General features: G+C 45.3%; 1 protein-coding gene across 3 annotated transcripts in view; it reads left to right on the top strand.

Annotated features, from left to right (window-relative positions):
- PARVA (parvin alpha) overlaps positions 1-11257 on the top strand; it is a 171804-nt gene extending 160547 nt beyond the window's left edge. For all 3 annotated transcript variants that reach the window (XM_033203788.1, XM_033203790.1, XM_033203789.1), the window contains one exon: positions 3776-11257. In XM_033203788.1, coding sequence (XP_033059679.1) covers positions 3776-3852 — 77 coding nt within the window. In that variant the 3' untranslated portion in view covers positions 3853-11257. The remainder of the gene's footprint in view (positions 1-3775) is intronic.
- The last annotated feature ends 1590 nt before the right edge of the window (positions 11258-12847 follow it).

The raw sequence follows: 12847 nt of genomic DNA, 5'->3' as shown, positions 1-12847 counted from the left end.
AAGAACAGGTGATAAGCAGTATCTCTGACTGCTGTCTCCCCTATTCACCCGGCCCATCTGTTGGCGTTAGTGGTGAAGGAGGTGAAGAAGCAACTCACATTTCCAAGGAGCAGGGCTTAGTCCATGTGAATGGTGCAGGCATTGTGCAATGCACAGACCGCACGGCTGTACACAGCAGCTCTGCTAGTGGGCAAAGATGGGAAAACAGAAGGAAAACTACCATCTAGGGGACGCTTAATATATTCTGGGTGTTTTTCATAAAGGTATTGCCCAATTTTACCAGTGAGAAAACTGATTCAGAGAATTTAAGTGACTGCCAGGATCACACAGCTGTAGTGGAGATGGACTTCAAACTTTTGTGAACATAAAAATGTCACTTAGTAACCATTAAAATGGCCAGTTTAAAACATTCTGCCATATTGGACATTTTCTAGCAACCTCAGAACTCACCCATCTTTCAGAAGGGAAAACAAATACCCCTGCTGCCATCGGTATCTGTCCTTCATCAGGCCCCCAAATTCCTCCTTTGTGACCCACGCTCATGCCTCCACTTCTGATCTGCCCATGCTGTTGTTAACACTTTACCTCCACCTGCTCTTGGCCTTGCTCTCTCCCAAGTCACCTCCTGGGCCTGTGTCCCCTGGGAACTCTTTTCAGTCCTTAACCTCCTCACCCTCTTGGGAGCACGTGGCCCTCTTGTCTGCCCTCTCCGGAATTTTTTCCTTGGCTTCCAAGACACTGGGCAACCATTCATTCATGGATCTGTTAATATCCTTGGAGGGGCCGTGTTCTCTGTGTTCAAGGAACCTACAGTCCAGGGCAGAGGCAGATATTAATCAGTAAGCATACAAGTCACTGATTGACACCTGGAGTGAGTACTATGAAGGAAGCATGTGGGAGCTTTGAGAACATAAAACGGGACCCCTGCACCCAGGCCGGGGTCAGGAAGGCCTCCCTTCAGGAACCTGTGCTTTGAGCTGAGGTCTGCAGGAGGACTCAGAGCCAGCTATTGGGGAAGAGTGATCTAGATATTGTAACAGCATGGCCCATGGGGAGGGTAGTGAAAGGAAGCCACAGTGACCGTGATACATAGTGAGGGAGGGAGTGTGGCACCAAATGAGAGTGGGAAGGTAGGCAGGTCGGGTCAGGTTACGCCTTACAAAGCCATGATTTAGGATTTTGGACCTTCTAAGTGAAAATAGTTGTATGGCCATACAAGCTGGGAGCTACACAGCTCCAAGGAGCTCTGTTTGCAGTCCATGACAGTGGTGACCTGAAAGTGTGAATGATGTGCCTTGGAGTTGTGCAGTGCACATCCTGCACAGCCATACCTGGTGGCCATACCTGGAGGCACAGCCATACCTAGAGACCTGGAGGTCTGGCTCCAGTAGGTAGAGTGGATTGGAGAGGGCAAAGGGAGCTCATTAGGAGCCTGTTGCAGTGGCTCCAAGCCCACTTTACCTTCCCCTTTATACCTACTCCCTTGGCAAGCTCACCTTTACCCCTCTCTGCCTTTCTAGCAGTTCCTCCCTGGAGTAACTTCCTAATATTTGACTTGAGCGGAATTTAAGAAACACTCAACACCAAGCAGTCAGGGGAGGACAGGAATCAGCCTAGAGGGCACAGAATTCCATCTGGCAGAAGGTGATTCAGGGTGGGACTCCTGGCTCAGCATGAGCAAGGCAGGGTAGCAGGGCTCAGCCTCAGGCCAGGGCCCCAGGTGGAGGCTCAGATATATGATGAACCACCATGGGAGCAGAAATGGCCACTGTGAGCTCCAGGCCATGCCAGGGGTCTCTGGAAGCCCCTAGTCTATCAGTAGGAGACCTTGGACCCAGCCAGGGTGGAGCAGAGTTGGTGTATAACCAGGATAAGGCCTGGAAGGAGCAGGCAGGAGGGGCCCTGGGCCCTGGGCTCTAGGCCTGGAGCTTGGGGCCTAAGCATGCCAGGCTGTGGCAGTCCCAGTTGCAAAAATCCCAAGGCTAAATACAGAGTGATAGAATGGACTTTAGAGACTGAGAATGCCGCAGGCAGGAGCGGGGACAGGGATAAAGAAACTAATACATGTTAGGTACAGTGTGCAGTACTTGGGTGATGGGTGCACTGAAATCTCAGAATTCACTGCTATATAGTTCATTCATGTAACAGAAAACCACTGTACCCCAAAAGCTATTGAAATAAAAAATAGAATCTTTTTTTTTTTAAAGTCCCAAGGCTAAGACCTGGGAGCCCCTGGCTCCCCACTCTGCCTACTCTTGCAGGATTCCTGTGGGTATTGACCAGAGAATTGCTAGAATCCTGACACCTTCCCCCACACCTTCTTTCCCAATGACTTAGTGTAATTTCTCCCATCTTTGAATCCCAGAGCATATATTACCTTCTCTTAATCACCTACTTCATCTGACCTCCCATACAGTTGTTTTTTAATCATTTTTATTTTGAAAAATATCACATATACAGAAAGGTGCATGAAACATAAACGTACAGGTTAGTGAACTTTTACCAAGTGAGCCACCACGCAGCCACCACCCACGTCAAAGAAAAGAGTCATGCTGGCTCCCGAGAGCTCCCTCCAACTTGCCCTGCATCCTTTTTGAACCTAACCTCTCCCTTCTCCCTAAAGGTAACCACTATTCTGAGTCCAATCATCAAGGTTTTGCTTTGTTTTTTTTTTCTTTATAATTTTATTTTATTATCTAAGTATGCATTCCTCAATAGTAGACAGAGTTCCATTTTTTTGTTTTCTCTTCTCCCATTCTTCAAAAGTTGGCTCTCTCAGAGAGTGACAGCAAAGGGACAAGAGCAGAGAGGGGGTCTTCTTGGGGGAGGGAGGAAGGTAGAGGAGTCAGCAGAGGGTTAGACAAACAGAGAAAGTGGTGACCAATAAATGGATGGAGGGAGGAAGGGCTAAGCAAAATGTGTCAGTGAGTCATAGCTAGCCTGCCAGCTACCAGTTTCCAGCCTCTAGCCTACAAAATCATGCAAGCTCCGTAACTTGGAATTCAAGGCCTTTCAGGATCCAGCCCCGCACACCCCAACCTCTCTAGCCATGCTAGCCTATTGGGAATTCTCCAGCATAGCTGGGTTTAGTAAGATACACTAAACTTTCCACATGGAATTCTTTGCCCACTTCTGTACCTGGAAAGCTCCTATTGCAAAGGAAGGAAGGCAAAGAGGGAGGATAGGAAGATCTGGGGGGAGGAAAGAAAGAAGGAAGGACTAGAGGGAGGGAAGGAGGATGGGAGGATTAGAGGGAGGGAGGAAGTGAGCAAGAGAGGGAATGGTGGCATAGAAGCTGAGGAACCTCCAGCTGAAGTTTTAGCACCTCAAACCCTTCTGCCTTGCTCTGTTATTAATCTGAAGCTGTCTGTGCCCATGACGCCTATGTCCTGAGTACTCCTTGCAAGTCCCCCTTCTCTGCTAGGCACGCTTCTGTGAGGCAGCTTGAGTCCTAACTCACCCCCTTGTCCTCCACTATAGCCCCAGGCCTTCCCCTCCTTTCCACCACACATGGTTGCTTCTGTGGTAGAGGCTGGAGGCAATGGGCAAAGAGCCCGTGGGACAGGTGGGGATTGTAGGAGAGTCAGGCCTTATCTGGAGATGCTGTGCCCCAGCACCTCTACCCTAACTGCCCCCTGCCCTAAATTCTTGCTGGCCACTCTACCCATCCACCCCGAACATGCTGGGTACACAGGGGTGGGTGGGAGGGGCAGTATATGCCAACTTTGGAACACGTGGCCCCACGGAAACAACGTGTTTTTTGTTTTCTACACAGACATAGTCAACTGTGACCTGAAATCTACACTACGAGTGTTGTACAACCTCTTCACCAAGTACCGCAACGTGGAGTGAGGGGCTGCCCTGGGCCCCCCACTGTCCAGGAGCTCTTGCTGTTGGCGTACTGGAGCCTCCTCCGAACTGCCTTACCCTGCTTGTTCCTGTCTCTTGCACTGTGCTCTCCCACAAGTCCAGCTGCAACCCAGAGATAGTAGAAATTGAAATTAGGAAGGAAATGATCAATAACTCAGTGGGCTGACCCGTCCCTCCCAGGCCCTGGGGACAACCTAGCAATGAAGGTTGGGAAGGTTGTTCCCATCCCGGTGCCAGGTCCACATTTCCCTCTATGATTTGGGAACCAGCTTAGGCAAAAGAGTCCCCAGAAATGAAAATAAAGATCCTAGTTACCTTTTAAAGGGTGCTAACTATGTGTCAGGCACCACACTCAGTGCTCTGCTCTGATATACTCAAGGCCATTAATCTTCAGGATTCCCATGGAAGTAGGTGTTATAATCCCCTTTTACAGATGAGGAAACTAAGGCTTGGAGGTTAAATGACTTGCCAGAAGTTGGCATTTTTTTCCTCTTTGAACATCACCTCTCCCTTCTCCCTAAAGGTAACCACTATTCTGAGCCCAGTCATCAAGGTTTTGCTTTTTTGTTTTTGCTTTTCTTTATAATTTTATTACCTAAGTATTCATTCCTCAATAGTAGACAGTACATGTTTATAACAAGCCAATTGCATATGTTCTTTGCATGTTCTAAAGTTGTGTATATGTGGGCACATACGAGCACGTGCACACGTACACCTGAGCCAAAAAGACGAGAACCCACCGATCTCACCACTGGGGCAAGCTAGGTCAGAGCTTAGTGATTCACGCTGAAATTGGCAAATTGGATTTAACCCAATTAATAGTGTGTGTGTGGCAGGAGTCATGTCCCTCAAATCCTTTGTACAAATGAAAATTACTCTTAATTCCATCAGATTTATAATAACTCTGTACTTTGGTTTCAGGGTGACATTTGGGAAGGATTCTGTTTAGAATTAATGGAGTGGCACATTTTGCAGCCTTTTTGCTTGATTGCATGTAATGGAAATGCCCTATATTTTCCTGCAAAATAAGTACTAAATTCATTATCGCTAAGCAAATGTACAATATGCTCAGGCACTGCAGAGAGCTGGGCATGGGCCCATGTGAGCATCGCTTTGGAAGTAGGGCTCTTCAACAGGGACCCTTGAACTTTAAAGAAAGGAACTTCTTTTTGCCTTCTAATTGATCATTTGGACTATTCTGGCTAAGTCTGCCCACATGTAATTACTGGCTAATTTAGGCGAGGAAAAATGTAAGTCATTTAGACCAAAGCTAAGCAGTTTCTTTGCGTGGGTTACTCAAGGGCTTGTGGTTACTTGTATCTCCTCTATGTGAACTTGACTTTGAAAGACAGAGCTCTAGTGTGCCAGCCTGCTACGTCCTGTAAGAATAGGAAAGGGGCAGAGGCAGGTAGGCAGTGACTAGGGTACGAGAAGCATGGGAAAATATTTGCACTCTAAACATATAGAGATAGAGGTGGGACTTGTGGTACTCAACACTTATAGCCTTCAATTGACTGAGGGTGGGCTAAATCATCAATTGTGCTGATATTACATCTCATTATGGAATGTTCCTAAATATGCCAGGTAGACACCAGCCCAAGTGCCCTCCTCCAGAAGTCTGTGACTACCTTGTTACTACTTTAGGCCCACTCCACAAAGCGCATCTCTGGTTTGAGAAATTCATTTTGATCTGTATTTACACCACCCCAAGTTAGGCCTCCTATAGTGTCCAAAACATTCCTTTCAGCCTTATTTCTTACTGTACTGTCTATCTGCAGTAATTCAGGACCCATAAAATTTAGATAACTACATGTCTTTGCTCTTAGAATTGTCACTCAGCATAATGAGCATTTAACATACAAAGGCAATGTACTGTTTTGTGTTGATCTATGTAACAGAATACAATTCTTTTTTACGTAATTAATGAAATTTTATTTTTTATTAGGAAACACTAAATAGTGTAATATTTCTTTCGCTTTTTAAAAAATTCCTGGTAGCAAATCAAGATAAATAATTGCTTAATTTTCTTGAGCAATACTGAAGCAGGATTAAATAAGAGGAATGCATTCATTTAAACATGCTTCGCTTTATGAATTTTGTCTCTTTTTTGGTCTTTTTTTCTTATATTCAAGTTACAAACGTACAAGTGTCCTTACTAAGAGTGCTCCTTTTGTATTTCACATATACACAGTATGAAAATACATTGGAACACTAGGAAAGTTTTTAAATAACAGTTCTAATTTGTCAGAAAATTGTGTTTTGGGATTGAGTTCTTTGACTCAGCCCAGAATCCCAGGTCCTGGGCCTGGTTTTCTAACGCGGTCATCTCATCTCGATATTTTACTTTAGAATCTGGAATCTCCTCCTTAATATATGACCATGACTTTGAAAGGCAAAAGAGGAATCAACAAGAAATAAAACAAACCTTCATCTTTAAATAAAAAGAAAAAAGAAAGAAACCAAAATGAGAATCAACACTTTATAGGCTCACTGAGTTTTGTTTTCTCTTAATTTAAATTCAATTATTTTTAATGGTTAATACATAAATGGTGCGAAATTTAAAAAGCGCAAATAGGTACCTAGTGGAAAACCCAAGCCTCCCTCTCTCCTCCAGCACCCATTACCTCTCCCTGGAGGCAACTCTTTTGATCCATTTCTTACACACACTGCCAGAGATACTCTAGGTATGTAAAGCACAAACATACATATAAAATCTGCGGGCTTTTGAAAATATAAGTAGGATGTCATACATACTGTCATACACATTGTTTTTTTACCACTTAATGTTATATCTTGGATATTGTATTACCCTGGCTATTAAAAAGAACTCCTTTCACATTTTAAAATAACAGTCTGAGCACTTCATAAATCCAAATGCATATCTCCAGTCTGCTTGAGCTAGGAAAGGAAAAAAGCCCGAGCCGAAGGAGGAAAGGCTGCCTAGACAATGATTTCAAAAGTAGAGACTAAAACCTACGGGGTGCGGGACCAGAGGCTGGGGCGCATTATCAGAGGCATCTTCATGTGCCTTCAGCTGAACGTTTTTAAGTCCTCTTTTGGAACATTATGGTGAATTCTATGCAGATTGGTGAAGGCTTCATTTTTACATATTACCAGAACTACTAATTTGTAATCCACTAAGCATCACAAAGGTTACTACATACCCTGTAATACTGTGCTATAAAGTCTAGCTGCCAGCAATGCAGTGCTTGCCTGCTATATTAGAAGGTTCCAGTTTCACATGTGCAGCACAGAGATGACATTTCCTGATCTGGGAGAAGGTTTCTTTATCAGCACATCATCAGTGTTGCCTTGAGTTGGTTGCAATTTTCAATTGCTGCTATTGGTACTTTTTAATTATGAATTGCTGTTAGCTTGCATTATCATCAGTTTATTTTGTTGTGGGTTGCTTGGTTAACCCTACAGAGTATACTTGAAGCTTATTTGCATCAACAGTATTCTGGAGCTGTAATTTTTCAATAACTAGACTCTAAGACATGTATACATTGTGGTTCAAATAGGAATCATCCATAGTCCAGTGCTAGAACAAATGTATACATAATCCACTCCCCACAAATTATCACTCATTTATTTTTCCACTGGAAGATAAGACTAGATGGAGTCGGTGGGTGAAGGAAGCAGTTTTGCCCTGCCTAAGTGGAGGCTGATCAAAACTAATTTGAGGTCCCCTGCCTTTAACACAGCTCCACCTTAGGAATCTTACCTTTATAATACATCCTAGATATGCAAGAGGGATATGTCCTGAAATCTTCACTAATTCCAAGATGGCATGTCATTTCCCCCCCCAAAAAATTTGTTTAACTCTATTAGAAAATCCAAGAGAACTGCTGCAACTGCTGAAAACAAGAGAGCTGCAGGGCTGCAAGGCTGGGTAGGGTAAGTAAACTGATTCACCACCTATGGGACCTGCCTTCACACATCAGCTTCCCAAATACTTGCAGATTCGAGTCTTACCAAAAGACGTCAGTATGAGTTACTCACAAATCATAACTACAAAGGCTATATTTACAAATACCAGAGTTGCAATTGTTTTTTACTCTCTGCTGCCTGAAAACTATAACCCCAGGCTAGCTCCAAACTGTGCTTATAGCATGTTTACTACAGCGGTGGCTGCATATGTGAATATGTGCATGTGTGTTCACGACGACAGCAGTGCAGCCATGAGGGTGCTCAGTACAGGGTGAGCAGCCCCCAAAACAAGCCGGATGACCTTGAGAACATCAGGCTTCCCAGTAGGATCCTGCCAGAAAGCATCTCTTAAAAATAAATTCTACAGGATATTAGTAAATGTTAGATTAAAAAAAAAAAAAAGTCACATTTAAATATGTTTAGGAACCATGAGGTGAAGAAAGTTGGCTTACTGAGGCTTTTTGTTTTCTAGTCGGAGCCTACCTCAGAGTCCCCTACGTAATGCATATTAGGACTCTGTGAGGGAAGATGGGATACAATGGGTCCCAATCTTGTTTGGTCACAGGACCTGTCTGTCCCCTGAGAAATTTCTAGGATGAGTACTCTGAACTCAGGCCTTCATTTAGTCATGTATTCGGCAAGTGCGTGTTGAGTGCAGCATGTCAAAGGGTAAGTGAGAGCTTATAGTCTAGCAGGGGAGACAGATGAAAAATAACTCTGAATCGATGTTAGTTACAAATTGTGACGACTGCGATAGAGAAGTACTAAAATCTGTGAAAGAGGTCTAATGGAGATTTGAGGTCATGAGGAGTCTCTGGCAAAGCGGCGTTTTAAAGTAACCCCTCAGTCGTGGAGCTACTCCAGTGAGGAGCCTGCCACTCCAGGGCGCAGCACGGAGGAGGATCCCCAGACAAGAAGACCTGGCTCCCAGAGGAGCTGCAGAAAGCCAGCATGACTAGAGGACACAGAGTGAGGGAGAGGAAGGATCCAATCGCAGGCATCAGGAGTGCTGATTTTTCTCATTTGAAAACTAGGTTGCCATTTACCTATTAAAATGTCCCACTGTGTAGGAAAACTCTGGGGAAAGCTACGTCAGTAATAGGGAGTCTGGGACTGCCCTTCTCATGTCATACCATGGTTCTGGCTGGGGAACGGAGGAGACCAGGAGAGATGATCAAACCTCTGCCCACCCCAACACCAATCTGGTCTCAGCAACCTCTGGGCATCCCATAGCTCCTCCTAACCTGCTGCTGCTGATGGACAGGAGCTCCTGGACTACTCCCAGCCTCTCCACAATGTGTCCTGAGAAGAGCTAGGGGAACTGGACAGAGTGGACAAGGCTGCATGTGTGGAGGGAATGAAATAAGGGGCCTACCAGGCCAGAACACTGATCCATGGAGACCAGCACTTCCAGCCCTCTCACCTCAGAGGAGGACTCCTGTTTTGCCAATGGCAGGAGCAGGAATCCCACCATCCAGCCTGTGGGCTTGACAAACTATAAGCAAGCTTCCTGGATGTGGAATAATACATTTTCGAAATTCATACTATTCAGCATGAACTATACCTGCTACTATGCCCACCACATTATATACAGTCTACCAAAAGGGGGTCACTTAATGTTTCACAATGTTCGGTGAAACAACTTTCATATGAAAGTACAGTTATCCTTGAATGATATGGGCACCGATCCCTGAGCAGCTGAAAATTTGCATATAACTTGACTCCCCCAAAACGTAACTATAATACTAATAGCCTTACTGAACACAGTCAATTAATACATATCTTGTATGTTATGTGCATCGTATACTATATCCTTACCATAAAGTAAGCTAGAGAAAAAATGTTACTAAGAAAAACATAAGCAAGAGAAAATATATTTACTATTCATTAAGGGAAAGCAGGTCATCATAAAGGTCCTCATCCTCATGGTCATCACATTGAGTAGGCTGAGGAGGAGGCTGAGGAGGAGGAGGAGGAGGATGGGTTGGTCTTGCTGTCTGAGGGGTGGTAGATGCAGAAAAAAATCCATGGGCTGGGCATGGTGCCTCTCACCTGTAATCCCAGCACTTTGAGAGGCTGAGACGGGCGGATCATGAGGTCAGGAGATGGAGACTATCCTGGCTCATATGGTGAAACCCCGTCTCTACTAAAAATACAAAAAATTAGCCAGGCGTGGTGGTGCGTGCCTGTAATCCCAGCTACTCAGGAGGCTGAGGCAGGAGAATCGCTTGAACCCAGGAGGTGGAGGTTGCAGTGAGCTGAGATCGCATCACTGCACTCCAGCCTGGGCAACAGATCAAGACTCCATCTCAAAAAAACAAAACAAAATCCAAGAACAAGTGGACCCACTCAGTTCAAATCTTTGTTGTTCAAGGGTCAACTGTATATTATTTTCACTGGAAGTTTTGAAATTCCAGAAATATGCTTGGAAATCCCCTCTTGAAAGCTCCTTGATTGGAAACCAGTCCAGTGGGTGGCTGGCCAAGAATGATGCTTCTCCTCAGTGGCCCCCCCTGAGCTGAGCAGCCTGTGTTCCTGCCTCAACTCCCCTGAACCCTCCTGAACTTTCTACACACATGTGGGCACTGGCTTTGATACTGGCATTTGGAAGGGCACTTAGGAAATTCAGAGAAGTACCCATTATTAAGATAAATGATGTTTTATCAATGAAACAGACTTTTCATTTCTTTTTATTGATCTTCATGTTTTCACATCTTCAGATGCAATTTGTTAGCACAGGCCGGCATTCCAAGACACACAAATGTCATTAAGGCAACCGCTTAAAGGAGTGTGATATTTTATTGAGCTAGACAGGACAATAGATAAATATTTAATCTGTTACATGTTTGCTCTGTATGGAGCCAGGGTTGGGGCTGCACAACTCTCTGGCTGCTATGTGTCTTCCTGGAAACCCTGTCAAAGGCCTCACCGCCTGCCTGCAGGAACACAGTGCCTACCCTTGGCAAATATATGTTGGTGTTTCTGAAAAACAGCACATTGAAGCTTTTTCTCATTCAGGCTTTAGAGGTTACCCAATCTTTCCTTATGTGTGTAATATTGGAGAATATACACTCTCACCAAACTGAGGATGTTTGACTTAAAATGATGGACAATAAGATAGTGAGCAGTAAGTGTGCTCTAGGCTAGGGTACAAGAGGCCATGAGCCCCTCATCTCTGTTCTGAACTCTGATCCACTGCACTTGGGGACAAGGGTTGCATTCTCTATGCCTCTCCTGAGTCTGTACTTTCTGCATCATTGACTCTCCCAGCTCACTCCCATGATGTCCTCCTAGCCTGCACTGGAATTGCGTGTTGTCCAGACCCATGACCAAGGCTGTCATTGCCTGTGGGAGAGACCAAGCTCACCACCAAGGGCTTTTGCCACGTTGCTTTCACTTACAAAATTTGCCCATTCATGTGTCTTTGTTTACAGATTAAAAGGCTTTCTGACCGGCATCCCTTTGGTGCTCTTTGTCAAGAAAATACAGAGCTTTCTCTCCTGTTCTTTTCATGTGACTCCAATTCCCACATGGCAGCACAGTCCCGCCCTAACATTGATGAAGTGGAACTCCAAACACCATGGGACAAGAATTCTGGTCACTGCCCTGGGCTGGGCCCCAACCTCTCACAATCAGAATGCAGTCAAGTCAGGGAATATTTGTGGAATGTCTGTTCTGTCTTCAGCCCCACTCTCTGCACCAAATGGGATAGGAAAGTCCAGGGTCTCTTCCCAAATGACGTTCCCAGCTTAGTGGGGATGACAGGTGCAGCTCATTTGAGGTAATTCAATGGCATGATGAGATAGCATCAGGTATCATTGAGGTTCCCTAGTTAGATTCTCCCAGAAAATACCCCAGCCGTAGCTGCCATGGAATCTTTGGGAGCATTTCCTTCCAGGATCAACAACTTCATTTTCCATACAGATTTGCTGCTACAAAAATCACACAACTCATCCTAAAGCCAAATGGAGACTTGGGGTCATTCTTCTAAAGTATTACTTGTTGCTAGGAAATCACTGTCTTTATGCTACAGATTCCAGATGACCAGCAACGACCCAAAATCCAGCCTGGGCTCTACTGCCAGCCGTTTCGACTTTGTCTTCACACACAGCTTCCTTGCCTCTCTAAACTCACCGTTTGGTCACCCCCATTGGCAGGCATCTCTACTCTTGTCCCAAGGCATAGAATTACTGCAGAAAATTCCAGAATGGACATGCATCAGCCAATTGCTTTGTCATTTTTCAATTGCCATTGAGTGCTCCCTGGCTTTTGAGAGTCCTCTCATTCTCACAGATTGCCTTCATCTTCCATACACCTATGCCCTACCTATTCCCCATGTCCTTCCACTTTTTCCCTGCTTATGTCTTCATCTCTTCCTTCAGCAAGAAAGTCAAAGCTATTTGCTTTATGTTCTTTCCATAGCATCTCAACATCTTTTCTCACTGCCTCTCTCACTACCTCCTGCCTCAATTCTGAGGCTACCACTTCCTCCACCTGCCTGCTCCAGGACTGACTCCCTCCTTCTCCAGCATCTTGACTTTCACTCCTAACACATACAGTTTCCGTTCTCACTGCAGTTCCATCTTCTGCCCTGTTTTAGTTTTCTCTTAAGGCGCTTTCCTGGTCTTATACGGACCCATGCTAATTCCATTTCTTTCCTTTCTCCCTTCTTTTATGAACCCCTAGATTCTGCCTTGAATTTTCCAGAAGCTAAAGTTGCCCTCTGAGTTGTCAGCACTGAACCCACTGGCTGACCCTGACCCTGACCCTACTCCCTTGCTCCACTCCTCCAGGAACTCAACTGTCACAGCCTCAGGGGCACTGCATTTGTTCCCTTCTCACCCGCCCTCTGGCTATAGCTCTCTGTGCTCCTAGGTGGAGGTCTTTCCTCTCCCCGCCCCCGAACGTGGGTGTTCTCTGGAAGTGCCCTCCACACATCTCTTCCTGCATGTCCCCCGGCTTCCGCCCCTGCTTGCCCTCCCTCCAGCCCCGAGATCTCACCCATCCACGTGGGCATGTCCAGCTTCACAGCATCTTTCAAGTGGGC

This window comes from Trachypithecus francoisi, unplaced genomic scaffold, assembly GCF_009764315.1.
Source record: "Trachypithecus francoisi isolate TF-2019V2 unplaced genomic scaffold, Tfra_2.0 Lachesis_group8, whole genome shotgun sequence".
Lineage (NCBI taxonomy): Eukaryota > Metazoa > Chordata > Mammalia > Primates > Cercopithecidae > Trachypithecus > Trachypithecus francoisi.
Note: the sequence above shows the minus strand (reverse complement) of the source record. Positions and strands in the feature narration are given on the sequence as shown.